The 14,771-nt window shown below is 45.3% G+C and overlaps 3 protein-coding genes across 3 annotated transcripts, besides 7 other annotated features; all 3 read left to right on the top strand.

Moving 5' to 3' along the window:
* Positions 1 to 1,578: 1,578 nt before the first annotated feature.
* On the top strand, positions 1,579 to 3,539 carry NFIA_112190 (uncharacterized protein; the record flags this gene model as incomplete). Its single annotated transcript, XM_001262591.1, has 2 exons — positions 1,579 to 2,239; positions 2,293 to 3,539. 2 exons carry the CDS (start codon positions 1,579 to 1,581, stop codon positions 3,537 to 3,539), a joined length of 1,908 nt encoding a protein of 635 aa, XP_001262592.1.
* A 1,079-nt stretch (positions 3,540 to 4,618) lies between these two features.
* On the top strand, positions 4,619 to 5,479 carry NFIA_112180 (alcohol dehydrogenase; the record flags this gene model as incomplete). The annotated part of the gene is made up of 2 exons (XM_001262590.1): positions 4,619 to 4,874; positions 4,941 to 5,479. The coding sequence occupies 2 exons, from the start codon at positions 4,619 to 4,621 to the stop codon at positions 5,477 to 5,479; spliced, it is 795 nt and encodes a 264-aa protein (XP_001262591.1).
* Positions 5,480 to 6,849: 1,370 nt separating this feature from the next.
* Positions 6,850 to 7,173: a mobile genetic element.
* A 14-nt stretch (positions 7,174 to 7,187) lies between these two features.
* Positions 7,188 to 7,439: a mobile genetic element.
* A 254-nt stretch (positions 7,440 to 7,693) lies between these two features.
* Positions 7,694 to 8,360, top strand: NFIA_112170 (uncharacterized protein; the record flags this gene model as incomplete). The annotated part of the gene is given in 3 exon segments (XM_001262589.1): positions 7,694 to 7,741; positions 7,753 to 7,947; positions 8,151 to 8,360. The coding sequence occupies 3 exon segments, from the start codon at positions 7,694 to 7,696 to the stop codon at positions 8,358 to 8,360; spliced, it is 453 nt and encodes a 150-aa protein (XP_001262590.1).
* Positions 8,361 to 8,689: 329 nt separating this feature from the next.
* Positions 8,690 to 8,723: a microsatellite.
* A 192-nt stretch (positions 8,724 to 8,915) lies between these two features.
* Positions 8,916 to 10,208: a mobile genetic element.
* Positions 10,209 to 11,528: 1,320 nt separating this feature from the next.
* Positions 11,529 to 11,557: a microsatellite.
* A 972-nt stretch (positions 11,558 to 12,529) lies between these two features.
* Positions 12,530 to 13,105: a mobile genetic element.
* A 92-nt stretch (positions 13,106 to 13,197) lies between these two features.
* Positions 13,198 to 13,527: a mobile genetic element.
* The last annotated feature ends 1,244 nt before the right edge of the window (positions 13,528 to 14,771 follow it).

Here is a 14,771-nt window from a genome sequence, read left to right as displayed (position 1 = left end):
CGCGTAATGCACCTTCAAGGAGCAGGCAGACAGAGAAGGAGAAAGTAGATCCTGATGGGTTGGTAGCTGCGACGATTCAACAAGCCAATAGACTCGGTGGGTTCACGTTCAGCCGTCTGCAAACAGCGTGCCGGTGAGGCCAGACCGCCTTTTCTAGAGATGCTCTACTTGCTGGAATAAAAAGCCTTTGCGAGGCTGGCAGTGGTTTCAAGGATAGGAATTCGTTATACAAGATGCCCAAAATAGACTTGAGCGAGTCAGTGAAATCAATTCATCGTTTTGCAGGCTTAAAGAAATTTTCAATCACCTGACCTTTACCCCCCCCGGCTTATCAATGTAGTAACCTCTATATTGTCATGGGTCGACATCCATATTTGAAGAGACAGTAGATAATCATCATTTCCATGTGAGCATCACCATCATGACTTGCCCATCTCCAACCCATAATGGAGCAGAATAAAGGAGTCAAGCTCATCACAAAGCCTGTGATAGCGCTTTGCATCAGGAACTAGTCACCGGGGCCAATACGAGGATTAAATTATGGGGATACGGCTTCCCCACGCTCCAAGTGTTGGAGGTCATTGGTATAGCGTGGCATTCCCTCGCCTTTGCAAACATAACCCCTCTCTACCGAGTGCTCTTGGGTATGGTTACTGCTCGAAACGAACGTGTGATTATAGGGTATCCGTGGAAGCTTTTGAACTCAGAGAATTTGCTGTCAGCCTGCTGGGAGAGATCTCCTCGGTATTCATGAATATACTCCGATGTATTACAATATCAGGTGATGTGACGCTTCAGCCTGCCCATTGTCTAGGGTATATTGCAGACCCTCGACGTAAAATCCATTGCGTGAATGCGCTTTAGCTATTCCGATTTAACGCCAAGCTTCGGAAGTTCGGCCTCCGCTCAACCAGTGCAGTGAATTATTTACCGACGCGGTAATCCCTTTGATGTAGACTGACAAAAGCCCATAGAGTAGAGCGGATGGATTGGCTGGGAAAATAAGTCTACCATATCGGGTCCGGGGTACGGAGACGGTTCCGTCCGCTTCCGACATAGAAAGTCTCTGCATACTTGTAAAGCCACTATGCTTGAGCATGTCGGACAACAGGATGCATTGAATGTCTCTTTGAAGTCAGCGGGGTAAAATATGCAAACTGTAGTATGCGGCAATCAAATGATGTTACAGAAGGCTACCAATCAGCTCTAAGATCTTGGCGTCGGCCCGGGGTTCATTGGATGAAGGGCAACCACTGCCGGGAACCGAAAGTGTAAATGTCGGAGCCGCGCTCTATCCCTGACAATGGCCACCTCCCCAGAGTTACCCCTCAGTAAATTCTCCATACTGGGGAGCGCGGAGTCTTTGCACACAGCAGATCAAAGTCCCCCGCTTCTTCAGGATCAAACACAGCACGGCGGAATGGGTCGGCTCGATCGAGTAGCCGGGAAGACCAGATGTATGTATATATTCTGGCCAGCCTACTTTCCACAACGTTCCTTGCAACATGACCAATTTCAGCTTCTCCTGATCATCACCGACATCCAACTTATCCATTCATTGTCCACTGGTACTCCACTATGGCCAGAGTAGACGTCCAGCAGAGTGTTCCCTCGCACCTTCGTACTGTGCCGGGTTCATTCAACATCCCACCGGCACGTCTCCCAGCACCATCGAAAGTCGGCACCTTCGATCCAGAGCGGGTTGCGTCCGACCTAGTGGATGCTTTCAATCTCGCCCTCGACCAACACAACTACCCCAAAGTTACAAGCTTGTTTACGGACAATGGCTTTTGGCGTGACCACCTAGCCTTATCCTGGCAACTTCGAACCGTGCACGGCCATAAGGCTATCTTGAAGTTCTTGGAGAGATGCTCTGAGTCCAGAGACGGCATGCGACTCCGCAGAATTTCAGTTGATCGGAGCTCCTCTGTGCGTGCCCCTAAGGCGTGCGTGCTTGATGGAGCTGGCGAAGTCCAGGGCATCCAGTTCTTCTTCGAGGCAGAAACAGTTCACGGATCTGCCGTCGGAGTCGCACGCCTCGCAATGCAAAATGATGTGTGGAAAATCTTTACTTTATTCACTGGCCTGCAAGAACTGAAGGGCCACGAGGAGCTTCTTGGACATCGAAGACCAAAGGGAGCGCAACATGGAGACCACCCAGACCGCAAGAACTGGGCCGAGAGACGAGCTGACTCGGCTTCTTACACTGACAACCGTGAACCGACCGTGATTATTATCGGTAAGATTTTACTCCTTGCCAACAGGAGACCATCGCTGACCATCGTTCTGCAGGTGCCGGACAGGGTGGTTTGACAGCTGCTGCGAGACTGAAGATGCTAGGTGTCGATTCTCTCATCATCGACAAGAATGAGTCAGTTGGAGACAACTGGCGTCTTCGCTATCGTCAGCTTGTCTTGCATGATCCTGTGTGGTACGACCATATGCCCTATGTGAAATTCCCAGCACATTGGCCCATTTTCACGCCCAAGGACAAGCTGGCCGAATTCTTTGAGTGCTATGTCAAAATGCTAGAACTTAATGTTTGGAATAGCACGACTATCTCTCACTGCGAATGGGACGAGCAAACTACCACCTGGACCGTGTCGCTCTCTCAAAAGCAAAGCGATGGGACCTGCCAAGTCAGAACATTCCACCCGCGCCATATTATCCAAGCCACAGGACATTCCGGCAAGATGAAGATGCCCTATATCCCGGGTATGGAAAACTTCCAGGGTAAACGTCTCTGTCATTCCTCGCAATTTCCTGGCGCAGAGAAGAATGGCTCTGGCAAGAAAGCCATCGTTGTGGGCTCCTGTAACTCGGCCCACGACATCGCACAGGATTACCAAGAGAAAGGCTATGATATCACGATTGTCCAGAGATCGACAACCTGTGTCGTTTCCTCGGCTGCTATCACTAAGATTGGTCTGAAGGGCCTTTACGAGGAGGATGGTCCGCCGGTGGAAGATGCAGACCTTCTACTGCACGGCACCCCTACACCGGTCATGAAAGTGCTTCAAGCTCATATCACTTCAAAAGAAGTCGAGCATGATCGGGAGCTCCTGGATGGACTTGAAAGGGCTGGATTCAAGGTCGACCATGGCCCTGATGGCTCTGGGCTACTGATGAAGTATTTCCAGCGTGGCGGTGGCTACTACATTGATGTTGGTGCCTCACAAATGATCGCAGACGGCAAAATCAAGGTGAAACAAGGCCAGGAGATTGCCGAGGTGCTGCGTCATGGCTTGAGGTTTGCCGATGGCTCTGAGCTGGAAGCCGATGAAATCATCTTCGCCACTGGATACGACAACATGCGCACGCAAACTGGCATGCTTCTGGGCAACAAGGTCGCCGACAAGGTTTCTGATGTCTGGGGCTATAATGAAGAGGGAGAAATCAGAACCATGTGGCAGGATAGTGGCCACCAAGGATTTTACTTCCATGGGGGCAATCTAGCGACGGCAAGATACTACTCCAAGGTGTTGGCCCTCCAGATCAAAGCCCTCGAGGAAGGTATCCATTGGTATGGGGAATTCTGATCGGGTTGATGTTGAGACCGCTGGCTCATGGGACACGACAGCCCGAGGCCAATCTATCTGGAGATTTCTCTCTGTTTCACATGTCTTTCTTTACCTTTGGGGAGCTTCTTTTGGATTTTCTTACCTTTCCTTTCCTGATACAGTGCGGTAGAATTTCTTTCATCTCGCCTTGGATTTGGAGGCTTATGCTATCTCATCAGCTGTCAATGTCCCTTAAGGCTCTTTCTTCAAGTTCTTCACAATTTGTTGTATTATCCTCGATCCATCTTCTGTGCCTTGCCGTCTCTGCTTAGTGTCATCTTCATATGTTTCGCTCTATCTTTGCTGGTGAATAAATACGATACCCAGAAGACGCTTCCAAAGTTGCAATGCATCTTTAAGAACATGAATATATTCAACCCAGGAAAATGCATGAGCGAATCACATCACCGTTATAGCGGCGTTCGCATGTCTGACTGTGGATTTCATCCTGAAATATAAAGAAACTATAGAGATGCTCTTCGGGTTTGAGAGCAGCCGTTACGAAATGGGGTTTCGTCAAAGCAGCCGGTTCCAGCTGGAGGTGCTAGGAGATGAGATACAGGCCTTGACTCCGTTTACTCCTCACCAATGGACTAATGCTAGAGCGGGCTCGCGACAGTAAGGCTTCAGAGTCGTAGAGCGGAAGACCGTTTAAGCTGGCTGGGAGCGGTGCTTAACGCTCATATGGAAAGTGGAAGTGCTTTACATCCTTGATATAGTTTTAGGTCCATCTATACCTTTCTGATGCACATCTCCATCTAGGTGTAACAACAATTTTTCTGTTTAGATGCCATGGGGATTATCAGGATTAAAGCTTCCATCCGCCCGAATCTGGTCGCAGCGGTCCCGCTCAGCGGATCGCACTCGTCGGTGCGGTTCCGCAGAATCTGGGGCGTTAAAAGGTTAAACACTCCTGAGGGGAAGCTGCAAGTGTCATGCACCCCAGCATATAAGTGAAACTGCTTTTCTCAAAAACCTCGCTGTATTTTGCGATCCATTTCCTCCCCTCTCCCCCCTCCCTCGTATCCAAAAGTCTATTTCATCCGCCTTTTAACATCATGAAGGCCGTTGTTTACACACAAAATGGGACTGTTGAAGTTTTAGACCGTCCTAAGCCAACGATACAAGAGCACACTGACGCGGTCGTGCGAATGCTACATGCATCTATCTGTGGCACAGATCTTCATATCCTCAAAGGTGATATACCAACTGCGAAACCGGGTCTTATCATGGGCCATGAGGGTGTCGGGATCATCGAAGCATTGGGATCCGCCGTTCAGGGATTTCAGGCGGGCGACCGGGTCATCATTTCCTGTATGACCTCTTGTGGCTCGTGTCGGTTTTGCCAGCGATCTATTCCATCACACTGTCAACAAGGAGGGTGGACTCTAGGCCACCAGGTCGATGGAACACAGGCTGAATTTGTCCGTGTTCCTCACGCCACACTATCGCTCCATCCCTTGGACTCCTCTGTAGACACGCGTGCTGCAGTTTCCCTTTCAGACGCCCTGCCAACAGGTTTTGAGTGCGGTGTGCGTAATGCCGGAATCAGTCCGACAGGCTCAGTGGTTATTGTGGGCGCAGGCCCTGTGGGCATGGCAGCCCTCCTCACGACCTGCCTCATAAAACCTGCCTTGATTGTTATGGTCGACCTGGATGATGCGCGCTTAGAGACAGCACGCACCATGGGCGCACACCATACAGTTAACTCTGCAGCTCCAGACGCAATACAACAGCTGCTGAATCTGACTGAGAATAAAGGATTTGACTCTGTCATCGAGGCGGTAGGCATTCCAGCTACATTCGAAATGTGTCAGGAACTGGTTGCCGTTGGCGGACAGATTGCAAACATGGGAGTACACGGCGTGAAAGTGGATTTACACATGGAGAAGCTCTGGGATCGAAACATCAGTTCGTGACACTGGATACTCATAATCAACCGTTCCCTCTTACTAACAGGGATCTTCTAGGTATTCATATGTCGATGTGTAATGCGACTTCAACCTCCCACTTGCAGAATCTCGTGAAGAATGGTGAATTAGATATTGGCTCACTGGTGACTCATCGTAAGTTTAAGAGCAAACAGACTGTATGGATATGATAACTAATGAATTGGCAACAGAGTTCCCTTGTGACCAGGCAATGGCTGCATATGACACCTTCAAAGCCGCGTCTAAACATCGGGCTCTCAAAGTGGCCATTGATTTTTGACCCAGCCGTTAGAAAAGAGGTGTAATATTCTGTCAATGAAGAGCTCCAATGAGTCTACTTGGTCTTGTTTTAGCTCGATTCCCCTGAAGAATCTACATTCAACATGTAGATCAACGCTCTTCCTGATTCTTGTTTTGGTATAATCCAAGTGCCCAAAGATCATATGCACAGATGGAGGGCCTATCTGGATTATCTCTCATCACCGCATTCCTTAGTCTTTCACTAAGGGCCAGTGAAGAGTACCTACAATGAAGACTTTCGGAGAATGATGATAAAAGCAATCACCCAACTGGCAAAATGCAGCTGGTAGCCAAAACACCACAACATCTCGAGGGTGATAATTTTAGGACCATTAGAAAGCTGCCATTCGCCCGATTCTAAGGCCGTTTTTATTTTTTCATAATCTTGGAAACTGGTGGCAGGTAAGGCGGAAAGCTCTCAGCCAATATCGGTGATGTGTTGTTTTTCCTTCCAGGAGATCCTTCGTGAGGTCCTGAGAGGCCATAAGAGGGTGATGTTTCTTTCTATTCAGATAGATCTTCAGAAATTCATGAGATTCAAGATTGATTGATTTGCTCTCATCTTTTCTTGCTTCCATGCGTAGCTGTGCTTTCAGCCCAGACTTCCTCAGACGCCTTCCTCGCAATGAACCCCTTCAACTTCGATGCAGCGGCAGTACGTCAGACTACAGAGGAGGAGCGGGAGAGTGAACAGGATGAGCCAGAATTTTGCTAATTGCATGGAACCCATGAATTGCCTTGGGTTCTTGATGTCTTGCTTTATAATTATTGCCCTATAGTTAGTGCGTGCCGCATATGGCAGCGAGGACGCTGCCTTTTTCTGCTGCGGGCATTGTTAGGGCGCAACCGCGCTACACTCACGTGACAGCGCAACTTAGCAGAGTTAGCCCTCATCCTTAGAAGAATCCAAGAGCTTTGGTCCATATCACACATCACTCATCGTCCCGATGAGATGAGTCCAACGCGAGAAGACCGTGAAGGATGGATCTTTGATGGGGTAGGGCCGGTCCACGCCACGCACCCGGGGCGACGGGAGCACGCATGGCGGACCAATCAGGATGGCGAATGAATGGTATAGGGGTCGATACCAGCCGCTACTAGGGTATAAGGGTCGCTTAGTGGTTCCTGAAGATGGAGATCTGCGAGCACGCCTATTGGATGAGATCCACCGCCAACAATCAACTGCGCACCCTGGACAAGAGAAAACGTAGCGGATGGTAGCTGCTCGCTACTACTGGCAAGGTCTTGCGGATGACATGAAGCGGTATATGGATAACTGTCAGATTTGCAAGCGCACGAAGGCATGGAGGGATCGCGCGCCAGGCCTACTGTAACCGTTACCTCTTCCCGGCAGGCCCTGGCAACACATCACGATGGATTTCCGCTCGTTTCCGAAGTACCGCGAGGGTTTGATGCAGTGGTTGTGTTCGTTGATCGCTTATCAAAACGACCGATATCGATTCCCTGTCATAAAGAGATTGATGCGAAGGAGGCAGCAAGGTCATCTGTGGTATCGATGGGTGGACTGCCTGAATCAATTATGTCAGATTCCAGCGGGCAATTTGTGTCAGCGTTTTGGAAGGAATTCTGCAGGATCCTTGGTATCGGGAGGAAGTTGTCAACTGCTCATTACCCTCAGACTGATGGGCACAGCAAGATTGCCACCAGTATATGGCATAATGACTGAGACCCTTTGTAAGCCACTATCAGGATGACTGGTCAGAATACCTCCCGATGATTGATTTCGCTGCCGCAGCGTTACTGCAAGAAACGACAGGGATATCACCCTTCTATGTTGAGCGAGGATATGAGCCACGCGTCTCATTTGATTGAAACCAGCAGAGACCTTCGATTAGTTGAGCCAGATTACCCCGCGTCAAATTAAGCAGTCTGATCGTCAAGATGCCCTTTCAGATAATCCACAGACGTAAGAAGCGCGCGCCTACACAAGTCGGTTGCAGGAGATTTGGGAGGAAACGCAACAGCGTGCCACACAGGCGCAGGAGCGCCAGAGACAGCAGGCGAATCGTCACCGGCACCGAGAGGATTTCAACGTAGGCGATAAGGTTTTTGTGAACACGCGGAATTGTAGAGTTGACCAACCAGGTCGTAAGCTGGCAGATCAAGCCGCTGGAGCCTTTGAGATTGTTGGGAAGGTTGGTCATGCCTACTGATTGGACCTGCCAGATACAATTCACGTGCATCCAGTTTTTGCTGCAGAGAAACTACGACTAGCTGCGAGGACGCCTCCGTTACCAGGGAAAGTTGTTGATCGCCACCACCGGTCGTTGTGAACGAGGAGGATGAATGGGAAGTCGCTAAAATTGTTGCTGTGCGCCTACACTACCGGAAGCTGCAGTACCGCGTTAAATGGGTTGGACAAGGCGATGAGGTTGATACGACGTGGTATCCTAAGAGAAATTTCAAGAATGCACAGGAGAAGCTACTGGAGTTCTACCGCAGATACCCTGATGAACCGGGACCCCCGAAACGATTGAACCTGTTGGCAGAAGCTGCGTTGAATGACCGATTCAAGGAAGACCATCCTGACAACGATAGACCTGCATGATTGGCTAGTGGATTAATGCGAATGTTTGGATTATACGATTTGATCTGGTGGGCCAGGTCCTTTAAAGAAGGGGGCAATGTGACGATGTGGCACGGAGGCGGACATTGGGGACGGATTGACAGGTTTGCATGAGAGGAGCAAACTTGGCCAGGATGGGAGGATTGGCTTATGAGTAGTTCCCCCCACCAGATGGATCTCTCCTTCCTTTTCTCCCCAGCTTCGTTTACCATCGTCAGATCGCACCGAATAAATTGGTTCTCCCTTTCGACCTCGCTTGGCTCGTGACAGCGACCAAAACAAGTGTATTTCCGGTAACGTAATCCACAAGCGAGCGAGACACCCAACCGAGCGAGACACTCAACCCCTGAAATCTTACAACCACCACTGAATCATCATCAAATCCAGCCTTTTATCCAATATGGCATCAAAACCAGCAGATTCAAGCATCAGATTAGAAGATCGCATATCTCTTGCAGTCAACGCATATGAAAATGGTCATTTTACAAGTATACAAGCAACAGCAGCAGCAGAAGGATTTCCCACATTCCACTCTAGCCCATCACATCAATTAGTCAAAAGGCGCGAGGCAATATACCAGTAAACTGTAAGAAGCTTACAAATCTTGAAGAGGCCTTATTAAAGAAGTGGATTCTACATATGGATGATCGCGGCCTACCCCTAAGTCAAGATATTATATGCAAGATGGCAGATTTACTACTATCTTAGCAGAAACCAGGTCCATTTACTGGCATTGGAAAGAACTGGGTCAGTAACTTTATTAAACAGCATAATGATCTTACATTAAAATATACCTGTAAATATGATTATCAGCGTGCAAAATGTGAGGATCCTGAGATTACCAACTAGTGGTTCAATCTTGTTCAGAACACTATAGTAAAATATGGTATTTTTAAACAGGATATCTACAACTTTAATGAGACTGGGTTTTAAATAGGTATAGCTCATATAGTGAAGGTTATTACTACATCCCACCATCAAATAAGCCGCGTAGGAGCTGTACAGCCAGGGAATTGTGAATGGGTTACTGTCATTAAATATATCAATGCTTCTGTGTGGCCTCTGTCCCCCATGATCATCTTTTCTAGCAAGGCCCATCAGTCTTAATAGTATCAAGATATAGACCCTGACTAGCTGATTGGTGTGAGTGATAATAGATAGACTAATAATAGGCTTGGCTTATCATGGTTGGAAAAAGTCTTTAAGAAGTATACTATATTATGTATACTTGGAAAATATTAGCTTCTGATACTTAATAGTCATGCTAGCCATGAATCTGCAGAGTTTGACCTATTCTGCAAGGATCATCAAATCATCCCTTTATATATGCCTTCCCATTCATCTGATAAACTACAGTCACTTAATATTAGCTGCTTTGCACCCCTAAAGGAGGCATATAGTGCAGAGGTGATGCACAGAATTCATAATAGCATTCATCATATTAATAAAGAGAACTTTCTAGATCTCTACAAGGGAGCATAGAAAGCATTATCACCTTCTAATATCAGCAGTGGATTTAGGGCTTCTGGACTAGTTCTATTAAATTATCAACAGGTATTAGATAGGCTTACCATTAAGCATATCACACCACCCTCTACTACTTATAGGCCTTTTGACAGAGATAGGGAATAGATAGTAAAGACTCCTTATACTACTGCTAAGGTACAGAATCAGATACAGCTTATTAAATAACTTATCAGTTATAACTCTGAAAGCCTGCTAAATAAAGCAGTTTGTCAGCTGGCAAAAGCAGCCAAATCCACCATCCATGAAGTCATTCTATTACAACACTAGATAACTGAGCTTTAAACAGCGAATGAAAAGCAAAAACAAAGCGTACAGCCCTAAGATCTTTTCTTAGTACTGGGGGTGTTCTGATAGGATCCGAAGGTCCGCAACTTGCTCAAGAAGCCATGCAGGCAATGGACTTGGTGGAGGAAGGGACTTCTTGTAATGCCTTTGCCATCAACACCTTTGCCTGAGAGATTTTGTTTGCCCTCTATTAGACATGTATGCTCTCAGTCCATAGCTCCAGGTTGTCAGGCACCGCAAGACAGGCCTTTTCGAGAATGGATCTGGCTCTGATCACCGCCCCGGCCTTTTCTTCCAATCTAGATGCTAGCAACCAGAGTGGAACTGACTTAGGGCACGTCCGCGTACCCGTTCCATAGGCATCTCGAGCTTGTGAGAGCTTATTCTGGGACTCATATATTTGACCCTTCATCATCCAGAGCTTGTCAGCCTTAGGGTACAAGTGAAGACCCTGGTCGATTAGTTCAAGGGCATCATTAAGGTTGCCGAGTTGCCGTCAAAAGCTATGCTCTTGATCCACACGCGCTCTGTTCCTGCTTCAGATGGAGCAGTTGCCAGGAGCGCTCGGGCTTGGTCCATTTGCTGTGTGTCTGTTTCAAGTTTCACAGCAGCCAACCAGATGTCCTCATTATTAGGGTTCTTATTAAAAGCATACCCGAATACTCTTCTAGCATCATTAACCTCTCCAGTAGGCCTCGAAATGGTCCGACTCAGGTTCCAAAGGTCGGAACCTCGAACCTGAACCTGAGGTTCTCAGGTTCCATATTTTGGAACCTGAGTCGGGTCGCGGTTCCATCAGGTTCGACCCAGGTTCGAACCTGACAGAACCTGATTTGCATAATTTTGCCAAGATTTTCCTATTTTGGATGGATAAAATGATGATTCATTAAGATTTTATACTGTAATTTACCGCTGTTATGGTCAAAACATCTACAAACCACGCGATGTCGCCACATCCCTTGTGAAATTATATGAAATTCGTCTGTATATAGAATACCTAGCATAGCCAATGTTATATCTAATCAGATTTAGTGGCCTCGAGGCCCTTAGTAGTTAATTCTAGTAGAAGTTGTGGTTGATGTGCTATATAAAGTGAGAAATATATATTTTACACTGAGTACTTCACCACCATCCTAATCAATATTTCTTTGAATATGTTTCAACAGCCGTCATTAGAATTAAACAGGCTAATTAGAAGCTCATATAGGAATACTAATATCCTATATTTACTCTGTATATTATATGTTTATCACTTGAAAGCAACAAGACTATATACTTAGGGTTGAGGACTTAGGCAAAAATTAAGATTGAAATGACTCTTCATGTGGGTTAAGATGAGGTTCTAGGTCAGGTTCTAGGCCAGGTTCCTTAGGTTCTAATTTAGGTCTGTCAGGGTCCATCAGGTTTGACTCAGGTTTGAACCTGACAGAACCTGTCTATAGGGGGCCTCAGCCGCCTCACTAACCAATTATCACACACGCAGGTAGATAGCCCAGTCTATATTAAAATAGACATATCAACACCTTTATTCAGCTCATATTAGCAGCTAATTCTCATAGTTTTTCCTATTTCCCTTAGTTCTAGCTTACTTAACCTCTAGTATGTCTCTTCCAGTCCTTCTCTATCATCCTAACTCTATTATTTACCATGTCACACAGTTAAATCTCTTAGTTCTCTGATAATTATCCCTCATCTATCTATGAGGATACCCCTCTAGATAGCTCTTCCTTCCTTCCATCTAATGGTCTACAGCTATTCTTCCCTAACGCCTCATACAGCCAGCAGACACCTGCTTCTACACCTGACACTAAATTCACCTAGCCTCTAGTACTGCCCTCCATCCCTAACACCCTTGAACGCGTTGGCCCAGAGAAGAAGAAGAAGAATCATCTTCTCTGGACAGAGATGGTAAATAATGAATTCATTGCGTGATGGTTAAAGACTGAGTTTGGAAGTCAGTTGAAAAGGAATATCTTTGAGAATAAGTGCCAGGCAGAGTGTTAGAAGCATTTTCACCAGGTTACCTCTATCTAAGATGGGTCTCTAAAGGTTATATGTAAAATATGCAGCTAAATCCTTAATCATCTAGCAGACAGCCATCATGGAACATCCTCTATGAATAAACACTTGCAAGGGGTTAACTGTCAGAGGGTAGCACCTTATTCACAAGATATTAGAAGATTCATACAAGAAGGGGTATATTGATATATTTATCCCTATAGATTCATTTTATCTCTACTAAGTTCTAGTTATCTTAGGCACATCTAGCCTCTCAAAAACCTACCTTTACTCCACAAGCCTGGATGGAGAGGGTAATTATATTCATTACTACCTTATGACTGCCATTTCAACTTGTTGAGCACCCTTAGTTTAGTGCCCTTATTAAGATGGCCCAGCTTGCACCATCCTTACCCAAAATCCCTTCCGCATATATGGTCTGATGTCACCTTTAAGAGATGGTTAAAGAATGACAGCAGAATCTTCTTTATAAGCTTCCTACAGGCGCTAAGCTCTCTATTACATTAGATTACTAGACCTCACCCTTTCACCAGGCTTTTATAGCTATCACAGGCTACTTTATTAATAAGGATTGGAACTATTATGAGATCTTGCTTAGCTTTGAACTACTTCATGGCACACATACAGGAGTTAATCTAAGCTTAGTTCTCCTTAACCTACTTCAAAAGCATGGGATTGAGGACTAGGTCTTGACTATTACCACTAATAATGCGTCTAATAACTTTACATTAGTAGAGAGCATCCAGGACTCTCTTTAGTTACTTAAGCTACCAAACTAGACACCAATTATTTGTATACCATGTATGGCACATATTATTTAACTTGGTTTGAAAGAGCTTCTTAGTAGGATGGAAGTGAACCCAAGGAATGAGAGAGCAGAGATAGAATGGACTAAGGAAGAGAATAGGGCTTAGTGAGAGAATTAAGAAATTATATATACTCTTAATAAGGTAAGCTACCCTCTTTAATATTGCCTTAGTTCATACTCATAATATATTAGGTTTGGCAGCTCGCGGTCTATATCAACAAGAGCCCCTAATGCCAAGAGGCCTTCCAGAACCTTTAGATAACAGAACCAAAGCTTGTACTAATACAGGATATTAGGACCTGCTGGAATTTAATATATCTGATGCTCTAGCGCGCCAAATAGCTACAATCTGTTTTTGATGGGTTCTGCGCGCAGTATAGTCGCTATGATCTACAGCTAAGCCAGGAGGAATGGCAGCAGATTGATTATCTTCTTGTAATCACTCAGCCATTCTTTATATTTATAACCACCCTCTTAAAGACTAAGGATATTACTGTCCATACCATCTTTGGTATCTATAACAAACTTTTAGTCATTTAGAAAGATCTATGGCGCAGCTTGCGTGAAAGAAGGTTAACTAGAAGGCAGTGATGCTATCTGCCCTGAAGCAAGCTAAGTTAAAGCTATCAGAGTATTATAGCATGACTAATAATATCCATAATGATCTGTATGCAATTAGTGCAATCCTAGCGCCATAAAATAAGCTTTACTTCTTTTCTACTAAGGAGTGGGAGCCATGCTGGCGTGTATGATACTGCAAGAGTCTTGAGGATTACCTTGTGCCCTACTAACAGTGATATTCGGACACACAGCCCATATCTAATGGCCACTCTCCAGTAGATCAGATCTCTGATATTGATATGCTTATCACATTAGCTACATCCTTTCAGCCACAGACAAACACCCACAGCAAGCTTACACAGTATCTTAGAAGCAGTATGCTACCCTCTCTAATCTCTCATGTCTCTTTTACTTATCATATTTCTAGGCACTTATCTGATTAATCTATGGCTTTTCTAGAAGGACTAATAGCATGAATATCCTATCCTTGCAAGCCTAGTACAAGATATTCTTACAACTCCTGCTACTAGTTCTAGTGTTAAATAACTATTTAACTCAGCTCATAACATATGTCACTACTGTTAAGGCTCTCTAAAGCCTAACATAATTAAGGATCTTATGATGTCTATGTATACATCAAGATTTAACATTAAATCAGAGCAGCTAACCTTTATTAATGAATATCTTACAGCCTAGGAGATTCAAGCAGTAAGAGAAGAACAAGATGCTTATAAGGCAGTAGATAAATTTGATCTAATTAGTAATAATAAAGAAGATGCCCCAGCAGCTATATCTCCACTAATATAACTGCCTAGTGAGCGTGCACTTGGTAAAAGACTAAGGACTGAAGCCACAGAGCACCAGAGGCCACTAGTTAAACTAGATAATAAGGATTATCAGGATAAAATCCCTCTACCTAATAACAGCGACCTGCATGGTGAAAGTAATACTCAGAGGCAAACATCAGGGCAGGTTCCAAAGCATTCAAAGCAAGATAAAGATTAATTTATGTATCAGAAGCCATAAATATAGTAGAATTTAAAATATAAAAGCTCCCATCTGATCCTATAGTAAAATCATTTTAATCTAACCTTTTCACCTAAACTATAATCTAAATACTTAAAAATATAGATGAAAACTGCATAAAATATGCATATCATAAGATTTCCTATATTTGCACTGTTTGTAGAACC

Source organism: Aspergillus fischeri, genomic scaffold (assembly GCF_000149645.3).
Source record: "Aspergillus fischeri NRRL 181 1099437636259 genomic scaffold, whole genome shotgun sequence".
Taxonomy (NCBI): Eukaryota; Fungi; Ascomycota; class Eurotiomycetes; order Eurotiales; family Aspergillaceae; genus Aspergillus; species Aspergillus fischeri.
This window is presented reverse-complemented; position numbering and strand designations above follow the sequence as displayed.